At 38.7% G+C, this 19,758-nt stretch overlaps 3 protein-coding genes and 1 long non-coding RNA gene across 5 annotated transcripts; 3 read left to right on the top strand and 1 right to left on the bottom strand.

The window, feature by feature from the left end:
• The first annotated feature begins 706 nt into the window (after positions 1 to 706).
• Positions 707 to 7,600, top strand: LOC146570520 (uncharacterized). Its single transcript, XM_085281190.1, has 5 exons — positions 707 to 768; positions 5,103 to 5,290; positions 5,811 to 6,011; positions 6,482 to 6,602; positions 7,220 to 7,600. Exons 2-5 carry the CDS (start codon positions 5,129 to 5,131, stop codon positions 7,225 to 7,227), a joined length of 492 nt encoding a protein of 163 aa, XP_085137316.1. The 5' UTR covers positions 707 to 768; positions 5,103 to 5,128; the 3' UTR covers positions 7,228 to 7,600.
• Positions 7,601 to 9,062: 1,462 nt separating this feature from the next.
• Positions 9,063 to 11,026, top strand: LOC146570521 (uncharacterized). Its single transcript, XR_014893002.1, has 2 exons — positions 9,063 to 9,186; positions 10,778 to 11,026. It is a non-coding gene; the product is annotated as an uncharacterized LOC146570521 (long non-coding RNA).
• On the bottom strand, positions 11,027 to 19,306 carry LOC146570522 (uncharacterized). Of its 2 annotated transcripts, none has more exons than XM_085279001.1 (3): positions 19,278 to 19,306; positions 13,394 to 13,438; positions 11,027 to 13,301 (listed from the first exon to the last, which is right to left on the bottom strand). In XM_085279001.1, the coding sequence occupies exons 2-3, from the start codon at positions 13,431 to 13,433 to the stop codon at positions 12,451 to 12,453; spliced, it is 891 nt and encodes a 296-aa protein (XP_085135127.1). In that variant the 5' UTR covers positions 13,434 to 13,438; positions 19,278 to 19,306; the 3' UTR covers positions 11,027 to 12,450. The 2 variants fall into 2 exon arrangements, with proteins under 2 accessions (XP_085135127.1, XP_085135128.1); XM_085279002.1 differs by lacking the exon at positions 19,278 to 19,306 and adding an exon at positions 14,323 to 14,418.
• Positions 15,505 to 16,274, top strand: LOC146570523 (hepcidin-like). Its single transcript, XM_085281191.1, has 3 exons — positions 15,505 to 15,741; positions 15,829 to 15,915; positions 16,085 to 16,274. The coding sequence occupies exons 1-3, from the start codon at positions 15,658 to 15,660 to the stop codon at positions 16,175 to 16,177; spliced, it is 264 nt and encodes an 87-aa protein (XP_085137317.1). The 5' UTR covers positions 15,505 to 15,657; the 3' UTR covers positions 16,178 to 16,274.
• Positions 19,307 to 19,758: the final 452 nt, after the last annotated feature.

The following is a 19,758-nucleotide window of genomic DNA, read 5'->3' on the forward strand; positions in this document are numbered from 1 at the left end:
TTCTTTCTTTCTTTGTTTTTGTAGAAAGTCAATGTTTTAAAAGTGTCATGGTGTAAGTGTAAGTTGTTATTAAATGCAGATAAATCAAAAATCATGTTATTTTTTAGAATGGCAATATACTCTTATACTCTAAGTAAATTTTAAGTAATGCATAAGTAATTTTAGTAATTTTAAGAATCAGATAACTTCAGGTATTTTGCAGAAAAGGAGACACAAATTATTCTGTAAGTAATTTTAAGTACTGCATAATTTCTTGGTAATTTTACAGAAAAAACAAACAATATTTCTTCATCTCACACTGTAAGTACACTGTACTTTTCAGCGTGTGGACCATATTACAGAGTAGTTTAACCTTACCTAACTTCCTGGTATTTTACAGGAAAGTGCTTTCTGTACACTCCTTTTGACAGTTGTTTGAACAGTCATTGTGACAGAAAAAAAAAGTTAGACGTTAGACATGGATCCATTATTATAAGGACTAGAGATGGACCGATCCGATATTACGTATCGGTATCGGTCCGATACTGACCTAAATTACTGGATCGGATATCGGAGAAAAATAGAAAATTTAATCCGATCCATTAAATATCAGAAAGCACCTCACAAAACTTGCAACACGCCGTAACTCACCTCAGAACGTTTGCACTTGGAGCAGTATGCATCACGTGATAGAGCGGCTGTGGGTGGTCTGGATAGCATGTGGAGCTTCGCTAGCAACCCGGCATTTCATCTCCGACAAAGTTATCCCGAGAGAAGTAAAGCAAGTGTGTAAGTCCATCTCTGAATGTTTGTAAAGCATTCCTGCGTTAAGCTTAACAAGCGACTGCCTCTTCTTGCTGCTACTTCAATCATGAAACTGCTTAACGATCAGCTGATCGGCTTTTCTGTCGCGAGTCCGTGTCTCTGGTTTGCTTTTGGCCCACTTTGCACCAGAAAGAGGAAACCAGCGGCTGAACAACAGCAGCACGTTTAAGCTTGATCAGCTGTTGTTAGAATGTATTTAATATTACTTTCTACTCCAGGATCTTTTTCTATGTAGCTGACGGCTGGTAACTGTGCAGGGGCGGATCTAGCAAAGTTTAGCCAGGGGGGCCGATAGGGCATTAACAGGGAAAAGGGGGCACAAAGACATACTTTTCTTTCTTATTCTCATTTAAAATGTCTAGCTTTTAATAAATAATTATCTGACACCCAAAGTTTTAATTTGATGCAAAATGAATAGAAGTCCATTATTGTATATAGCAGAGGTGTGGACTCGAGTCACATGACTTGGACTCGAGTCAGACTCGAGTCATTAATTTTATGACTTTAGACTTGACTTGAAAAAATGTTCTAAGACTTGTGACTTGACTTGGACTTTTACACCAATGACTTGGGACTTGAATTGGACTTGAACCGGTTTACTTGAAAAGACTTGATATTTTACCCAAAATATAAAATTTAACATGCATATTATATAGAGATTGAAAATGTGACGTCATTCACGGGTAGAACCGCAAAGGATTCTGGGAACTCGTGGCAAGCGGTACTAGCGCACGCAGGCTTTCAATTGAAATCAGTCACACAGCGATAAAAAGAAACACAAAAATGTCAAGAAGCCGTTGTATTATTAACTGCAATAGCCGGTCGCATGACAGCCACGGGAAGCCGACGGGTAAAGAGATCGGTTGTTATCGGATTACGTCGTTGAAGAGAAATTGTTCAAGCCATGTTTCCGAAGTAACAAAGACGCGACGGATGGCCTGGATTGCAGCCATTCAAAGATCAAATATAACGTCCCAGAACACTCCAGCTCACAGGTTAGTCTGCTCCAAGCATTTACACGAAGGTCAGTCTGCTGTTGTAGTTAATACGTCATTTTCATAACATAATTAGTGATATAGGTTACAAGCAAGTCTGGCGCTGAACAGAAATTGTCGCGCTATGCTCCTGTGTTTATTGTGCATAAATAGTGAATTGTCCTGACACAATATTGTGTTTCGCTTCTGTTATTATGGTACATTGACAAAAACATATACTTTTATTCACAGGATAAAACAGGTTTTTTGTATCACTAATTGTCCAGTGCGATTACAGCATACAATATTGTTGTCACTGCTACATTTCTGTGATGCTACCAGAAATGATTTCCACTACTAATTAATTACCGTTGAGCTCAAAGGTCCTATTAATAAACGGTTAACGAATGTGTATTTATGACGACGATTTGTGAGACTGGTAAACTTAACCTTTGTTCGTATGATGGTCTTTCGTTCTACACGGTGCATTTCAAGGTCCTGCACCCATCCGTCGGTAAACTGTACCTGGACTTGTTGCAGTGACCTGAAGTTACTAAACTTCACGAGTGTGTGCGCTCACTCCAAGAACCGTATAATTATAAATATGCATATAAATATGCTACAATGAGATAGCTGACTTCATCTAACTAGCAAATGTTGTCCAGGCTACGTTGGTGATACAGTTTTTTTTTAATGTGTATGATATTTTTGTCATGCGATTTTAAAGCCGGTCCTACAACCGCATCCAAGAATAACATGCAGCTTATCTCAGAACTGTCGGTGAAAATTATCCTTGGAGCTAGGTTTAATTGAGCTGCATTTTAAAGAGGTGCAATTTCACAATTTGTGTATATTTTCTAAGTTCACTATTTTGTCATGTGTTGAGAAAAACACAGATTTTAAAATTACATGGTCTAATATTTACATTTAGCATATAACTGCAACATTATTTTTTCGTTTTGTTTTTTTAAAGACTCGAAAGGACTTGAAATTCAAAGTTTCAGACTTGTGACTTGACTCGGACTTTTACACCAGTGACTTGAGACTCGACTCTGACTTGCCTGACATTACTTGAGACTTGACTTGAGACTTGAGGATAAAGACTTGAGACTTACTTGAGACTTGCAAAACAATGACTTGGTCCCACCTCTGGTATATAGTAACTATTAAGTCTAATATATATACCCTAGTAAGCTATAGTACTTTTTCCTTTGGGAAGGTACCATCTGTGCAGTCTGCAATTCTGTTGAAGAAAGATGTTGAATCTATTTAATATTTCTTGAAAAATAATTTATTTCTGTGCATTTTTTTTCACACTGCATCAAATTGAGGTTGATTACGTCGATTAAGCATCATGAGGTGGAGTGTGAGGGGTGGTTCCCTATTTTTTATTTATTTATTTTTGTTGTTGCTGGGAGTTGGAACCCTATTAGTTAGGTTGCTTAATATTTATGCTAAGTACTCTTTAAAATACCAGAATAGGGAGGATGGTGTAGGTTTAAGTTTATTAGATTGATCAGTATTGCTGAACTATGAAATTTTTTTTTTGCATACAGGTATAACAGAATAGCTTTAGTGTAGTTGTTGTTTTAAACTTGAGTATGAACTTATACAAAATGCAGCAAGATATTTAAAAAACAGTTTTGTTGACTAAAAAACACTATATCGGATTCATATCGGTATCGGCAGATATCCAAATTTATGATATCGGTATCGGACATAAAAAAGTGGTATCGTGCCATCTCTAATAAGGACACAATGGCCTGCAGATTTTAATGGTATTTATCTTTTTCTTATAAGTTATTATAATTATCTTGATAAAATAAAAGGACAGTTGAATAAAAGAACATCCTTCATGTACATGAACATAGTGACTATTAAATAAAGATGTAAAAACATAAAGGTGTAAAGACAAAATATTCAAATATAAACCCTGAATCCTGAAAGTACAGCATATTTACAATGTACGTTATTCTAGTGTGCCTTTAAGCATTTGTATATAAAATATAATTACACTGTAATTTAAAATAAAATACCTTGAAAGTCCAATTAAATACAGGAGTATTACACCCTTATTTACATGCTGTATTATAAAGCATTACCCTGACCCGAACCCAAAAACGTTAGATAGTGCATGCAGTTGATCTTTTTGTCTTATTACTGGCTGAGAGGATCATGAACACCTGTTAAGTAGATATCCTTGTACATCTGTAGAGTTTCCCATTAGATGTATTTTTTTGTTTTTAAATAAAAATCTCTCCTTAAGCTCATTCTGATCTCTGCACATACATATGCGAAAACCATCATCGCTATGGCCTTGGGTCAGTATTTTACCATCGTTTGTCCCCAGAGTCAGAAGAGAATATGGGCAACAATTAAATATGGTGCCTATGTTTCCCCAACATGAGGATCTGAAACTGTTAGAGCTGGTACTGTGTGAGAGTCAGAAAATATTACTCCTGATCAGTGTGGCTGCTCTTGGAGTTGAACTTTACCTCATTAGTAACAATATTGTTGTCGTTGATGTTATTTTTGCATATGATTTAAACATAGTGTTCCCTCTAACCAACCACAGACTTGGCTTGGAGGAAGAAATAAATATCCTGTATATCCAGTTCACTTTGTAGAAGTACAGAGCTCATCGAAGCTCCTGAAACAACCAGCAGGCGTCTCTCTTTCTCTCTTTCTTTCATGTATAAATGCAACACAGACTCTTTCACATAGGGAAAAATGTGTTCAAAGTTCAGCAAAGTGTTGGCTTTAGTTTAAATTATTAAACATTGCAAACGTTTGTTATTGTTCGTCTTTCTTTAAGGAGTTATTAAATAATTTTCCATGTGCAAACAATGTGTGATGTGCACATGTGAAAGGTATTAGTATATTGATCACTTAAAATTCATACAGTGAATATATATTACAAGCCAGCCTGTGATGTTAAATATAATATTCAAACTTTTGGTTAAATTCTCCTATTTTATAATTCATACGTCAGACTGGGAACACCCCTTCTTGCCTCCATGTGGCTCTCCACCCTCTCCTCATCCCTCTATCCTTCACCATACAGAGCTCCAGACCTCCTCTGGGAACATCCGAGACATATCAGTACACTACAGACTCTGCAGACGTTTAATCACCTCTCAACAGCTCAACAGCAGCTGGTACTCTGGTATTTAATCAGATGTGCTTCTGAGTTGTCAGTAGATTTGAATAGAGGGATTTAAAGCCGCTAACTGGTGACGTTTTGGAGCATGAGGGTGAGCCAAGTGTTGCAGTTGTCCACTTTACTGGTAGGACTTCACCATGTCTGGTGTTCACCTGCACTAGGTCAGGTCCCTGTGTCTCAGGTGAAGATGCTCTCGCTGGGTCTGGCTCACCTGCTGGAAGAGGTGACTGAGAACGTGGAGCGACTGGAGCAGCACGGGCAAATGATGGGAAGAGAGATGGACGGGGCAACAAAGCGTTTGGAGAGCCTTCGTAAGAAAAATATACAAGTGGGACGGACTCACAAACAGGTGAGTGAGAGCTCTGCAAATTACTTTTCACAGCAAATCAGACAACCTAGTGTGCAATCTTTGCCCCAAAATCTCCAGCATATGCTTCAGATTATATATTTTGGATGTTTTTTAAAGCTACAACTAACAACTTTGAAGAAAACAGTTCATTTTGGAGTCTAAAATTTTGGAGTCTACACTAGTGTGTTAGTGTAGTGTTATTTGATTAAAAATAACACTACTCTAACACACTAGCTACTAATTTATTGTCATTTAAATCCAGTAATTGATTAATTACCTAATAACTGATTGTTATATTATTATTTTATTATATATTTGTGCTGTCCTTTGTAAGATGGGTAAAATATAACATTGAATATGGCAGCTTTGTTAAGCTGAAAGTATTGATAAAATTACAGGTAACCATCTTCTACTTTTTATTAATCAAAATCAACTAAAATGGCATAAAATATTAGATTTTAAGCCCATAGCTCTGCATCTTCCTTGGTGGTTTGGCTGATTTAAATGTGTTTCTCTCCAGGTGAGGAAGGTCCTGCAGAGATCGTCTGCCAGGAGGGACAGACAATGGAGGACAGTCAGAGACCTGCAGAAGGAGTCGGAGGATCTGGAGACTGAACAGGCAGCCATGCAACGCCGCATGAACCGGATCCTCCAGAGTATGAGGAGCCTGACTGAGGCAAGGTCAGGGGGTGGGGCTTGCACTGGCATCAGCTCCATGAAGGTGAGCAAAAACCAGGAAGTTAACCAATAAATTATCAGGAATCATGAAGAGACCAAGTCATCAGTCACACTCACGTTTGCTGCAAAAAAATGTTTTGCAAAGTATATTGATGACTCGCATATGAGGGGGTGGTAAATAAATTAGCACATTACTTAAGCAACTGGAGCTGGAAATGGCCACTACCAAGCGATCTCTTTATATGTGGGCAGGTTTCAGCCAACATTACCTTACCAACATTAACAGAGCTACTGAGGCAAGGAAGTCAATTGTCAGGGTGTTAAAAACATGACAAACTTTCCAAATGCTGCATAAATATCAACAGCTGCTGTACCATTAGCACTGGAGCTGTCCTGGATCAGGAGCATGCTGATTGAACCTTACAAAGAAGAAAGCTTCAGCAGTTGCTTCGATGGATTTATCAATGAAGTTCAGAGATCTTCTTACACTTTAACATTGTTGCTGTGTTGCAGGTTCTCGTTGATAAACAGGCCCGACGACTTGCCAACCTGACCTCTGAGGTCTCTGCGTGGGAGAGAATGATTGACAGACGCCAGCAGTACATCGAACATCTGGAGAAACAGCTGTCTTCAGGTTTAATGCTAACATTTTATACTTTTTTCATATCATGTTTTTGATTCTGTCTTTTCTACCTTTATAACTAAATATTTTACCTGTCTTGTGTATGTCACAAGGGAGGGCAAAGTCAGGCCTGCTGGTTGACCCAGTATGAAACTTCTCATTAGTTTCTTTTTTAAAAACACAGTTTTTACCCATTATCTAATTTGCCAAAAATTACATTAAATATCTCTAAATATACTTGATAAATAGCCTCAAAATCTTGTACAGACTTTTGATCACCAAACTACTGAATATTTCCACAACCACTGCATCGATTGCTGAATAATGTGACACAGATGAGCATGTTTTTTTTTTTAACTTTTGGCTGCAGATGTACTTTATGATTGGTGCTTACTGGATAATTTGAGCTCAGCAGTGTAGCATGGCTGACTATCTTGTCTGTCACTCTAAATGTGTCTCTGTATTTTCTTTTCTCTGGTAATTACTTGGGTTTGCTTTCTACCTGCTCTTGTCCTCTCTGTCTAGTGCAAATAACTGTGAAAGCCCTGCACTGGCTGTGCTGTGTTGTTCATTAAAAATGCTCAGGAGTTTGTCTTCCTCTCCGGTGTGTCTTTGTGTGTTTGTTTTAGATGCCTAAAAGCCTCCCAGCAGCGCAGAGGGTAGAGGTTCACCCAGCCTGTGACCGATGAGCACAGCTGCATCAACACTGTGACTCTGACCAACTTACAGGCTGAGACTGATGCTGCAAAACTGACAAGGCAAACAGCTCTGACAGTCAGCCATGTGAGACGTCAGTGCCTTTTTAAACGTGTGTGCCATCTGCATCTCACAAGGATGTATTTTTTTTTACAGCATAAAGCAAATATTTTTACCCAAAACATAATAAAACATCTCAATTTCAATAAACCTAATGCAAAAAGCTGTTTGGATTCCTCATCTAGTATTTATAAATCAAAATCATCTCACCACTCCTCAGATTTATATGGTGGCCTCTTAGATAGGCTGGACTCTCAAGCTGGGCACCAGTGAGGAAACTAGCTAACTATAGTTCATGTAATTAAAACAATAACACCGTGTCTGTTTTGTGAAACTTCTTTTACTTTACGGGAGTTTCTTGTGTTATTCAGAGTGCTTTAAGGCAGGGCTTTTACTTCTAATAGAGCATTTTTCTATGTTATTTAGAGTTCGTCTGTGTCAAATATGTTGTGGAAGTGTTCTGTCCTCAGTAAGAGCTGCCTGTTTCTAAAGGTTTGAAAACACTACTTGACTTGTTCCTGAGTCATCACGTTGTGGCTCTGGCTTTCACATTGTTGTGGTGATGATGAAACGACTCACGAAGATAGTTTGTCACACTCACTGAAATAAACACGAGCGTAGTGAGACAGTTGTTCAGCACACCCACCGATAAAACAAATCATCCAGTTGAGTCACACTGAAATTTTTAAGAACTAAAAAGTGAAAAGGCAAAGTTAGACTTGGTCAGACATTATTTAACTAACAAGTTACACGAAAGAACACAGAAATTAAACGACTGTGCTAGAATATTGAACTAAGACTATATTCTGAGATCCAGCAACTATCGCACTGCTCCTTTATGAGTAACAGAGAAAACAGTGTTTGTCATTTTGATGTCGCTGGCCAGAAATTTGTTAGTAATTGTTCGTGTTTTGACCTTGATCCTACATTACAGATGATCTGGATGTTGGTCTTATGTGTTTGTGTTGTGGCTTGGTCATTCTTGAAAATGAGATTTTTGATCTCAGTTACGTAATGGACATACTGTATACTGTCTGGCTTAAAGAAGAAGAAGAAGAAGAAGAAGAAGAAGAAGAAGAAGAAAAAGAAAAAGCCTCCAGCTGGATTTAACTAAGCAAACAGGTAAATCAAGAAAACAGTTGAGATTACTGAAGCTGCTGAAACTAGGTTAAGAACTGTCCGAAGCATTATTAAAACCTGTGATAGTGGTCAACCATCAAACTGCAGTTATAAACTCAGAGTTTTAAATTTTGTGGGTTCATGATTTTTTGTTTTAGTTTCATATTGTTTACGGTCTTCAGTTATTTTGCTATTTTTGTGTCTTTTTGTCATTTGTGCCTTTAGTTTGTTGCTTAGTAAGGCTATAGATGTGTGAGCTCCCTTTGATGATGCCATTCTGTTCCTTCAGTCCTGTCTCTATGGTTGTCTTGCTGCATCAAATTTGTATGTTTAAGTCTTTAAGGGTGTCCAAATTCATGGGCTGCATCCTCCTGCACAGCAAATTCAAAAGTGTTAAATGTTTTGGTGTTAGTAGTCTTCTTGCAAAAGTAGAGTTAATTTTACTCTAAGCAGAGTCACATTCTTTTAATGTAACTCTGAGGTGTAAAATGATAGTAGTTAAAATCGAGTGTTAAAAATTAGTGTTTCTATTTCAAATCTGGAGGTGTTACAATGGAAACATTAACTCTTGACCTCTTAACTCTGAACTCCTACAGGGGCTATGACACCAATAGAGTAAATTCACAGACTCCGCCCCCAGCACCACAGGCTCCAATCAAAGCTGAAGTGAAGCCGTTTCAGAACATTTTGCTCTACATATTTGAGTTGTTTGCGATGCTTGGTAAGGCATTTTTTTCAAAGATTGTTTCAATTATTATTATGAGCTTTTACTTCTGTGGCTCTTTGGAGTTGAGACAAAGCTGTGTGAAAGGCATTAGCCATGTTGCTCGGTGATAGCATAATATTCTGTTTTAGCTAGCTGAAAGGTATTGTTTGCGGGCAAATACCACAGCCTTGAAAAAAAGCTTGCATGTGAATTTTCAGTCAAACCTTTGGTCAAATACACCTAAAACAATGTCTAGAATTTGAAATGTTGGTATAATGGTGCTACTTGAACCCTGAAAACGATCTCCCATAAAAATAAAAATAAAAACGAGCAAACAGCAGTAGCAGATGTCCTGACTGGGTTCTACCTACCTACCTACCTACCTCCGTGCCAAACTTCGTGATGCCTTTGGTTTTCTCACTAGCTCCTTCTCTGACACTGTCGGGAATCTGGGTGTGCTACTTGACAGCTCATTTAAACTTGATAAACAAGTGTCTGCTGTCGTCAGATCCAGTTTTTACCAACTTCGCCTTATTTCTAAGGCCAAACACTATATCCCGCACAATGACCTGGAAAAGCTCATCCATGCCTTTGTAACGTCAAGGCTAGATTATTGTAATTCACTTTATTTTGGTCTCCACTCTACCCTTCTACATAGATTACAGACAGTCCAGAATGCCGCTGCACGCATTCTAACTAAAACTAAGAAGTTTGCTCACATCACTCCCGTCCTCGCTGATCTGCACTGGTTGCCTGTGAAATTTCGTATTCAATTTAAAATTCTGTTGCTTACTTTTAAAATTACTAATAACACAGGACCAAGCTATCTTAAGGAACTCTTAAACTCATATGCTCCTGCGAGGGCTTTAAGATCATCCTCACAGTTATTGTTGGTTCAGCCCAGATCTCGTTTGAAGTCTAGAGGTGATCGAGCGTTTGCTCTAGCTGCACCTGAGCTGTGGAACAATCTCCCGATTGGCATCCGGGCGTCTGATTCTATTCAATCTTTTAAATCACGGCTTAAAACATATCTGTTTGAACTTGCTTTTTCTACCAGTTAAATCCTGGCCTTGTTTGCAGTGAGTTATTCTATTAATTTTTCTGTTTGTCTTGCGTTGTCTTGCGTTGTCTATGTTCTCTATCACTGTGTTTGATGGTACCGCTTTACTTTGCTATAGCTATGTGCTATAGTTTACTCTTATTAGTGGTTTTTACCTGTGAACATAATTCCACACTTATATGACTCTGATGTTATAGTGTTAATTGTTTTATTGTTTTATTCTTTTATGTAAAGCACTTTGGCATGCCCTTGGCTTTTAAATGTGCTCTATAAATAAAGATTGTTGTTGTTGTTGTTGTACCTTAGCATTTAGATCCCTCCAGAGTTTTGTGCACACGGTTTAGGTAAAAATGAAAAAGGTTGAGGTTTTACATTTAGTTCAGTATTACCTGTTGCCTGTGTCCTTGTCTTTTGGGAAAATACTTTACACAAGTAATGGCTCAAAGAGGATTACTTTTTTTTTTTTTTTTACTGTGCTGCAATTGTTTACTGGATTATTTGTGCCATTAATTAGTGTCAACTAATTTTTATTCAATCTCCACACAGGATATGCTTGTGAAGATGGAATATGGGGGAGAGCAGAAGTGCGTTGAAGTTCCACAAAGGGATGAATGAAGGACATGCATATTGTATTGAAGAAATAAGTGATGAGAATGCTGTTATTTGCATTTACCATGTCAGACCTTTTGATAAACAAAATTCTAATGAAAGTGAGAACATGTATACTGTTACATCTTTCAGAAAATGTTTTGAAATTGTGGTGCACAGTTCAGAATAAATGTTTTTCAAAAACCATTGCATCTTTTTAGTAAATGTTTATTTCCAAAAGAAATTTCTAGAAGTTCAGAACAGTAAAATTCCCGCTTTTTAGAATGAATTAGAAGATAACTCTTACGTAGTTAAACTAAAATACTCTTTTGAGAGTTAATATATAAACTCTTAACACCAAGTGTTAAATTATCAACTCCAGACAGATTTGGTGTTTAACACTAAATCAGAGTTAACGTACCAACTCTCTAAAAAGAGTTAAATTAACACTCTCTGGTGTGGACCCATATAGACACTTTAATAGTGTTGAAATCAAATCCGACAGTGTTAATTTGGACATGCTGGATTTGCTGTGTATGGAGGGAATCTACACAGTGACATCCATTCAATTTTAAATTCAATTCATTTTTTTTTATAGAGTGCCAAATCACAGTAACAGTCACCTCAAGGTGCTTTATATTGTAAGGTATACTTACAAAGAAAAACCCAACAATCAAATGACCCCCTATGAGCAAGCACTTTGGCGACAGTGAGAAGGAAAAACTCCCTTTTAACAGGAAGAAACCTCCAGCAGAACCAGGCTCAGGGAGGGGCGGCCATCTGCTGCGACCGGTTGGGGAGGGGGAAGGAAAACAGGATAAAGACATTCTGTGGAAGAGAGCCAGAGGTTAACAACAAGTACAATTCAGTGCAGAGAGGTCTATTAACACATAGTGGGTGAAGAAGAAACACCCAGTGCATCATGGGAATCCCCCGGCAGCCTACGCCTAATGCTGGACATACAATGTGCGATTTTTTGGCCCATTTTGAGCCGATTTTTCAGTCGTGCGACCGTTTTGGGGATCGACCCGAGTTTGGCCTTAATCGTGTGTCGTACATCGTATACGTGGGGTAACGAGAAGTGATTAACACCTCACGACCAGCTCCCGATCATCAGTCGTTTGGTCGTAAGAAAATCAAACCTGTTTGAAATCCTGTCGGCCGTCGTGAGGGTGTCAACGCAGCGTCTCACACTGCGCACGCGCAAACACAGAGATGAAAGCGAAAAGACAGAACAGCACAGCAGTGCAGCGTGTGATCCGGACACAAGGGATGGAGGCACAACTTGTAGAACTGCCAAGCTCATCTGAGCCTTTTCGATGTGGCCTCACAACAACCGTGAAAATAGTGTAAACTTTTGTGTTATAACCTTCATGCTATGGACACACAGTGTGAGCACTCAGGTTGCACAGAGCAGCGGGCCGTATAGTATGAGACCCTGCATCGTGACCTACGAACTTCTAACCCCTACGAGTCAATCGTACAGTTTGAACAGGAGCTGAATAACACGACTGAAAAAATTGCACAGTGTATGCCCAGCTTATTGCAGCAAAACCACGGGAGGATTCAGGGTCACCTGAGCAGGCCATCAGCCTACTAAAAGGATACAGAAAAATCCAGTTGAAATAGTGTTAGTTGTCATCACTGGTGCTGGTGGACTCATTTGAACACCTCCGAAATTTGCAAACGCGCAAGTATTCCTCTTCTTCCTCCAAATCCTCTCGGGACCTTTTCCTCGTGCCTCCAGTTTCATGGTTGTCAGGCTCTTCATGGGCATCTTCAAAAAGTTCATCATTACTGCTCTCAGAGTGATCATACACAATTGAGCTGGTCCCCGAATCAGAGTTTGCGAGCCTGGATTTTTTGCTATTAGGCTTTTCTTCATCTCCATCTTCCTTTCTGGACCTTTTCGTGGATCCAACAGGCAGCGGTACCTCATCAGCAATATTACCAAGATGAGGACAGCCCTCGCTATCAGTGTCACAGGCAGAGATAGAGTCAGAGTCATCATCAGAAAACTCCTTGCTCCATCTGATTCTTTTGTTTGGTTCCACATCTTCCACATCCATCTCTCTAGACCTCTTCCTGGATACACCTGGCTGAGGATCCTCTTCTGGGATGTACGGGTGAACATCCTCACAGTCTTCAAATACCTCATCAGAATCGTCATTTTCAATGCCGACAACAACAATAGCGTTATGATCATCATGCAGTTCATTGTTGTCAACATTGGCATTATTGTCTCTCACATTAATATTGTGATTGTTTACATTGTTGACATTGCCGTCATTGACATTGTGAAAGTCAATATATAAGACATCATATCGATCCTCTAATTCATCTAGTAGCTCAGTCAGCCTCCAAAAAAAGATATCATAGAGAGTAACATAAAGTCTTTCCAGTAAACCCCAGATTCCACCAACAGGTTCGTAAGCTGGCTCCTGATCTCCTCTTGGAAACATTTCTGGGTTAACCTGTCGGCCTGCAAGATCATTTTATCTTTTAATTAGCATTCATAAATATCTGCTGAAAATCAGTTTTTCATCAATTTTACGACTGAGTACATGTGCTTACCATTACGGTTATTTTGTGATCCATCTCCGCTTCCATTCATTTTGACTACAAGGAACAGAAAACAACAATGATCACTAAAAAACTCAGAATGTTCAGCGAATTTGCTTTTTTTGTGATAACTTTAGGCTACGTCCACACGTACACGGGCATTTTTGTAAACGGAAATTTTCCTTTTTCGTTTAAAAAAAATTCCCGTCCACATGTGCAGTTTTGAAAAAATATCTCCTTCCACATGTAAACCCTAAAAACAAAGTCAGGAACATGCCAAATCCTAACTGTGTAGAAATATTGGCCAATCAGAAGTCTAGAAGCCTGGGAGGAAAACCTCACAAAACCTTACGTACTTCTGAAAGGTTTTTGTCTTTTTCTGGAAAGGCAGCTAATGTTGTGTTACTTTCAAGTGCCTTCATCATTTCAAATGTTAATAACTAAAGACAGCATTTTAGCTGGTATAGACTCACAACTTTGGAATGGACAAAATGCATATAGCATACATGAATGTAAATTTTTTAAATTACATTTATTGCAAACCGACGTCAGGATTTGTGTTGTGAGAGCATCTGTGTTGAATGATGCTCACTCTGATGCCTCTGTCTTTCTAAATGGAGGGACAGTAACTGTGTGTGTTCATGTAAGCATGTAAAAACGGCAGATACTAAGATTAACAGCAGAGCTTCTGTCACTCTAAGATATGATTAAGAACATTTTCTAATTTATGTATAATTTGTCAAATATTACAACAGCTGACAAATAGTTAAGTCTTCATTTGTTTTCCTGAATAATAGATCCACATCATCCTCTCTATGATGTAAAATATAGTCTAGACTTGCACAATGTAAAGTACATAAATACTGTCCTAGCAGGCAGGAAAATCAGGCTTTATATTTAAGTAAATGATCTTAAGTCTATAAAATGAAATTTGAGCTTACTTTAGTTCTTGGTAAATGACAGAGCAGTTAATCCTCAGGGAAATGTAGAAATTTCACTAAATAGTCGTCTTCCTTCATACGGTTGCAGTGTCTCTTCAGTTTTGTTTTCATATACTGATGTTTTCATTCAAAACATGTTTAAATGCTGTGATGCCATTCTAGCATCATAGACTGCAGAATGTACATAGATTCTTTTTACATCAAGTTGTATGCACAGATTTTGATATCTTTTATATAGAGACAAAAAATACTTAAGACAGAAGTGAATCTTAAAAACTAAAGCAGTCAATGTGTGTTTTTTTTTTTATTCTAATAGTTACTGTAAAGTTCTACTCTAAGAGATTCATCTTGGCCTTTATGCAGGATTAAAGCTCAATAATGAGGACACACACAAAATATAATACATTTCTTTATGATTGTTAGGCAAAAACAAAGAGAACCCAAAGCTATCAAAACATATATCCACAGTCTTATTCTTGCTCTGCTCCCTAATTTTCCCCTGGAGGCATCACTATGGCAACAAAACAACATGCATTAAATGACGTTCCAAACAACAACCAAACTGTTTTCAGTGCTTAATATTTAACATGTCTTCATTATAAACTGTATTTGTGCAAATCAGTGATGTTGATGTGCACAGCTGGGATTCAGACTTCGGAGGGTTAATCCAAAAATTAGGTTTTATGGCAGCTTTGATGGATGAATTGATGGATGGACGGTGCATAGCAGTCAGTTTTACAAATGTAACAAAGGAAAATACGACATTTAAAATGACAACAAAATTCCACATTATATCTAAATGACCATAAAGGTTATTGTGATAAACTGTGTAATACAAGCATGTAGTTGATGCAGTAACTGAGGACACAATGTTACTAAAACAGTATAATCTCACACATTGTCTGTGACATACAGTTTGTTAATACTGAGTGGTTGTTGGAGCAGGAATCCTCAGAACCGCAAACTCCACGGTTTGCGGTTCTGAGGAGCAGAAACTCCTTATTGCAAAAATAAGGAGTTTTGCAATACTTTGCAAAACTCCTTATTTTCCTGTGCTATGAAATTCTGGGAATGGGAAATTCCTGAGGAACGAGAAAATCTGTACTTTTCTCAGTCGGCATGAACTTTGACCTTTTCTTCGGATGTTTAACTATATGGGTTTTCCCTGTCCTATTGATGCAAGCCTGTTCATAGTTTCTGTACTCTAAGTGACGAGGCAGCAGTGGAGCAAATGAGTATAAATACCAGCACCTTTTCCCTCAGTCAACCATCACAAAGGAGCTGACAAGAGTCAACGAGGATCTGACCACCTTAAACCACTCAAACCTCCTGAAGATGAAGACGTTCAGCGTTGCAGTTGCAGTGGCCGTTGCACTCATGTGTATTTGCATTCAGCAGAGCTCTGCCACATTTGCTGAGGTTACAGACTGTGTTAAATTCATGTAATGTGCTTCTTCTGCATGAATTTGTTGTGAAGATGCTAAGATCTGTTTTCTTTCTCTACAGATACGAGAACTGCAAGAGCTACAAGAGGCTGTGAGCAATGACAGTCCAGCTGCTGAACATCAGGAGATATCAGCTGACTCATGGGTGGTGAGTTTCATTCAATAAATGAATGAATGAAGACAGTAATTGTGAGATCTCTCAAATACAGGAAGATGTTTAAAATAGACTGTGCACTCACAGCTTTACATAAAATTAGAAACAATGAAGTGACTTGCAGCTGAAGATAAACTCTCTGCTCTTCTCCTCTTTCACACAGATGCCGTACCACAGACAGAAGCGTGGCATTAAGTGTCGCTTTTGCTGCGGCTGCTGCAATGCTGGTGTCTGTGGATTGTGCTGCAGATTCTGAGAATATCTACCTGCGATTATCACATCAACCACTAAATATAGACTCTTATACATGAAATGATTTAACTGCTTAGCATTTGTTAAAGTCTGACAGTGTTTCTTCATCTGGTCGTCCTGCTGTATCAGTGAACAGTGTACCAAGCATTTGGAACAACAGTATGTTATTATATTAAAAAGTTCAGAGTCACTATACTATAACATGTGCTGTTTTTTTTTCTGTTTCTGTCTGACAAGAATTAAACATTAATGGAAACCAGTGACATGAAGCTCCTGTTGTACAGGTTTTGTGCTGATATCAGTTAAGAGTTGTTGCCTCATACTCTTGCCCATGTCGTATGTGGTACAACCTGTTAATAGAGCCAAGCCATTGATAGCAAAAGTAAAGTGAGCATATTTTCCCATATTTGTAATTATATGAGTGGGGAGCATCTCATCATCATTCAATTTTACCACTAATTATGACAAAAATGCAGTAATGTACAATAGCTTTGAGCTGATGGACTGGTTCGTTGGTTATTTGAAAGTTAAACCAAGCATACTTTTTTTTTAAGAATGTAGAAGTGTTAGATAATGTTTCCTAGAAACACTTTCTATACAAGTTCATTCATAAATGTTTTAGACAACCTTATCTTGACAACCTTTCACTGAATTTATTTGGAGGTGTTTTCACGGTGTGCATATGAAGTTTCTAAGCTGCATGATTAATGCAGGAATCCCTCACACAGAAGAAAAAGAGAGAATAGAAAGATTTGAGTACAGCAGAAATTTGATACTGGACATAATAATAGAAAACATCTCAACAATACTGAGAGACGTTGCACTGTGGTGAAACTGTAAAGTAGGTGTAACACTGTGTAATGCTGTTTCAGATAATATCTGTACTGTATGTGCGCTGCATTCGTTCTGCAGAACATTTAAGCAAAAATATTTCACGACACTTCAAAAAAAGCTAGAGTAGCTGTATCATGTGGATGTAGCGTATCACAAACAGGCTCAAAGCCAGTACAACCAAACGTGATCAAACGTCAGGCCAAGGTGGAACTGATTCCTATCTTCTGTAACTTCTACAACACTGTCCAATAGAGACACATGAATGAAATGCAGTGTCATTAAAAACACTGATGATTTTTTTTCATATTGTTCATTTTAAAATTTTTATATATTTACATCTGAATAAACTTTTAGGCATTACGCTGACTGATTGATGCAGAATTCCCATTGGACTGTTCCCATCACGACCCAGGTGATCAGTCTCTCGATAGCTTTTCCTCTGGTTCCTGCTCTCTGCTGACACTCCTAGCTCTAGCCACGTTCTCCATTCCATCTCTTTAAACAAATTCTTATGAATAGTTTAACCATGTGCATTGAATCTGCGTTTGGTTCTAAGCCTTCTGGACCCGTCATTCGCGGTCTACTTGGGCCGGGTCCTCAGAAGGTCGGGTAGGCCGGAAGTAAATGGCTGTGAAACTGGACGGTCTAGCTTTCTGATTAGCGTCACCGCTGTCTCGGTGGAGTTTAATAAACTCGGCCGCCTGCTCCCTGCTATCTAAAATATAACAGGACACTGGCGTAAATTCTCGACCATCCCACACTTCTATTTAATCAGTTTTCTGTTTAACGTTTATTCAGCTGTGTGAAAACCAAGGAGGAACCAAGCAGATATTTGAAGTTTACACAGCTACATTCTCGCTGGAAAATATGTTAAAAGTTTATTTTGTGACCCAGAAAGAGTAATAAGAGTAATATTAAAACTTAGTAGTGGCTGCCATTGTTGGAAACTGGAATTGGCTGGGCTGTGCTATGAATTCTGGGATATGGTTGGCCACGAAGGATACACCCGACCCATCCTTCAAATTCGGGAAAAGGAGGACGCATTTGTTGGCTGCGTTTGGAGTCTACGAATTTGGACAGCCTTTGGTGCGTCGCTCTGACGTAATCGGCCTACAAATGCTGCCTCCGGAGGATGGAGCCTGTCACTACCCGATCCGCACCAGAAACCCGATCGGTACCACGCATGCGCAAATCTTACGTCACTTCCTCTCTTTGCCAACATTGCGACAGTTAATGTATTTGAGTGACCCAGTTAGCTCATAGCATGCTTTTCTCCTCAACAGAGAGCGTCCCCTAATCGAACAACAGCTCCGTAAAATAAGAAGAATGGCGCCTAATTACAGACTTAATAATACTGACTTAGTAATATGTCACATGAAGATTCATCAGCCAGATGAAGTGTTTACTGACAATTGACAGCGATAGCGGACATCATCATTACTATTCCAACAATCCTCTCCACACAGACAATCATAAACACACTCGACTATCACTAAATCAAATTTAACACGCATTTGTAATGACGCTCGTTCATTTTACAATAGGGCTCATTCGCTCAGTCACCAGGTGGCGGTATCCTCGTACACTGGGGAGTAAACTGCCATTAAACGAAACAGAAGAAGAAGAATACTTCTGCACATGCACGGTACGAATGAGGTAGACCCGATTTGTACGGTCCGACTTTGCACATGCGCAGTAAGGATCGGGGAGTCCTGATCCGTAACTATCGTTTTATTTTTCGTTTTTGTCTACATTATATTGAAATGTTTCATTACTCCAAACAATTTAGGCGATACTTATTATTCTTAACATCTTAACAGATATTCTGACCCGTAACTATTGTAAAATGCTTCGGCCGGAAGTAGACACCTTTCTCACATGCATGTGTAACCGGTTTCTGCGTCACCCCACTGCAACAGTTCGGCCCAAACAGACTCCTCGACTCTGCGTTGTGTTGTGTTTTTAAGAAGACAAGGAGTCTCTGATCGATCGTTGCCACATTATTTGCTGAATGGAAACAGCGGTGTTTTATCAGTGCAAAGGCTCGCCACACACCACTCCAAACAGCACACTATGGCAGAACATCCCATTAGCATTCTGCTTTAGCATACAGTTTTACACAATAATAAACAAATGAAAAGTACATAAAACGGGTGTTGTGGACATGTGTCCACTACGCCCTTATTACACTCGGTGCCCATCAGTTAATCAAACATCTTTTACGTGTCTGTACTACTTAGCTACATTGTGTGTGCAACAATACAACTCACCTCTCGTATGGCTACGGCAGACTGGCAGCGATTACTGCAGCCAGCCTCACCTAACCAGCCACACCAAGAGAGGGCAGTGTTGCCAACTCCTCAGTAAGGAAAATCGCTGTTGGTTGTCCTAAAAGTCGCTAGAAGTCGCTAAATGACGTCATCGCCTAATTTGCATAATTGGTCATGCTAATCTAACTGTAACCTATGTTGTTGGAGAGAGAAATAACATCGTGGAAGAGACATAAAGTGAGTAAAAAACGTCCTAAAAGCATTTAGAGTTTATTTAGAACTACAAATTAAATTTCTTTTAGCAATTATTGTTTTTTTTAATGTCACAATTCCAACCCTGCTCCTTTACCCGGGCTTGGACCGGCAAAAGTGACCCAAAATAGGCACTCTGGTGGAGTTACTTTGTGTGTGTGTGTTTATAAGTAGTTTTAAACCTTGTGATCCACAAAACAGCATAAGAGTAAAAGAGTAAAAGAAGAAC

Source organism: Mchenga conophoros, linkage group LG7 (assembly GCF_057382185.1).
Source record: "Mchenga conophoros isolate Kocher_MC1m ecotype Shallow Benthic linkage group LG7, M_conophoros_male_GT1.1, whole genome shotgun sequence".
NCBI lineage: Eukaryota > Metazoa > Chordata > Actinopteri > Cichliformes > Cichlidae > Mchenga > Mchenga conophoros.

What these genes read in the sequence shown, in the direction of transcription:
- LOC146570520 (XM_085281190.1), top strand. Translation starts at nt 5,129, where the DNA reads ATGCTCTCGCTGGGTCTGGCTCACCTGCTGGAAGAGGTGACTGAGAAC. An exon ending in TGGGACGGACTCACAAACAG is followed by an intron (nt 5,291 to 5,810) that starts GTGAGTGAGAGC and finishes GTTTCTCTCCAG; the next exon opens with GTGAGGAAGGTCCTGCAGAG. An exon ending in CTGGCATCAGCTCCATGAAG is followed by an intron (nt 6,012 to 6,481) that starts GTGAGCAAAAAC and finishes GCTGTGTTGCAG; the next exon opens with GTTCTCGTTGATAAACAGGC.
- LOC146570522 (XM_085279001.1), bottom strand. Translation starts at nt 13,433, where the DNA reads ATGAATGGAAGCGGAGATGGATCACAAAATAACCGTAATG. An exon ending in ATCACAAAATAACCGTAATG is followed by an intron (nt 13,302 to 13,393) that starts GTAAGCACATGT and finishes ATGATCTTGCAG; the next exon opens with GCCGACAGGTTAACCCAGAA.
- LOC146570523 (XM_085281191.1), top strand. Translation starts at nt 15,658, where the DNA reads ATGAAGACGTTCAGCGTTGCAGTTGCAGTGGCCGTTGCACTCATGTGT. An exon ending in GCTCTGCCACATTTGCTGAG is followed by an intron (nt 15,742 to 15,828) that starts GTTACAGACTGT and finishes CTTTCTCTACAG; the next exon opens with ATACGAGAACTGCAAGAGCT. An exon ending in TATCAGCTGACTCATGGGTG is followed by an intron (nt 15,916 to 16,084) that starts GTGAGTTTCATT and finishes TCTTTCACACAG; the next exon opens with ATGCCGTACCACAGACAGAA.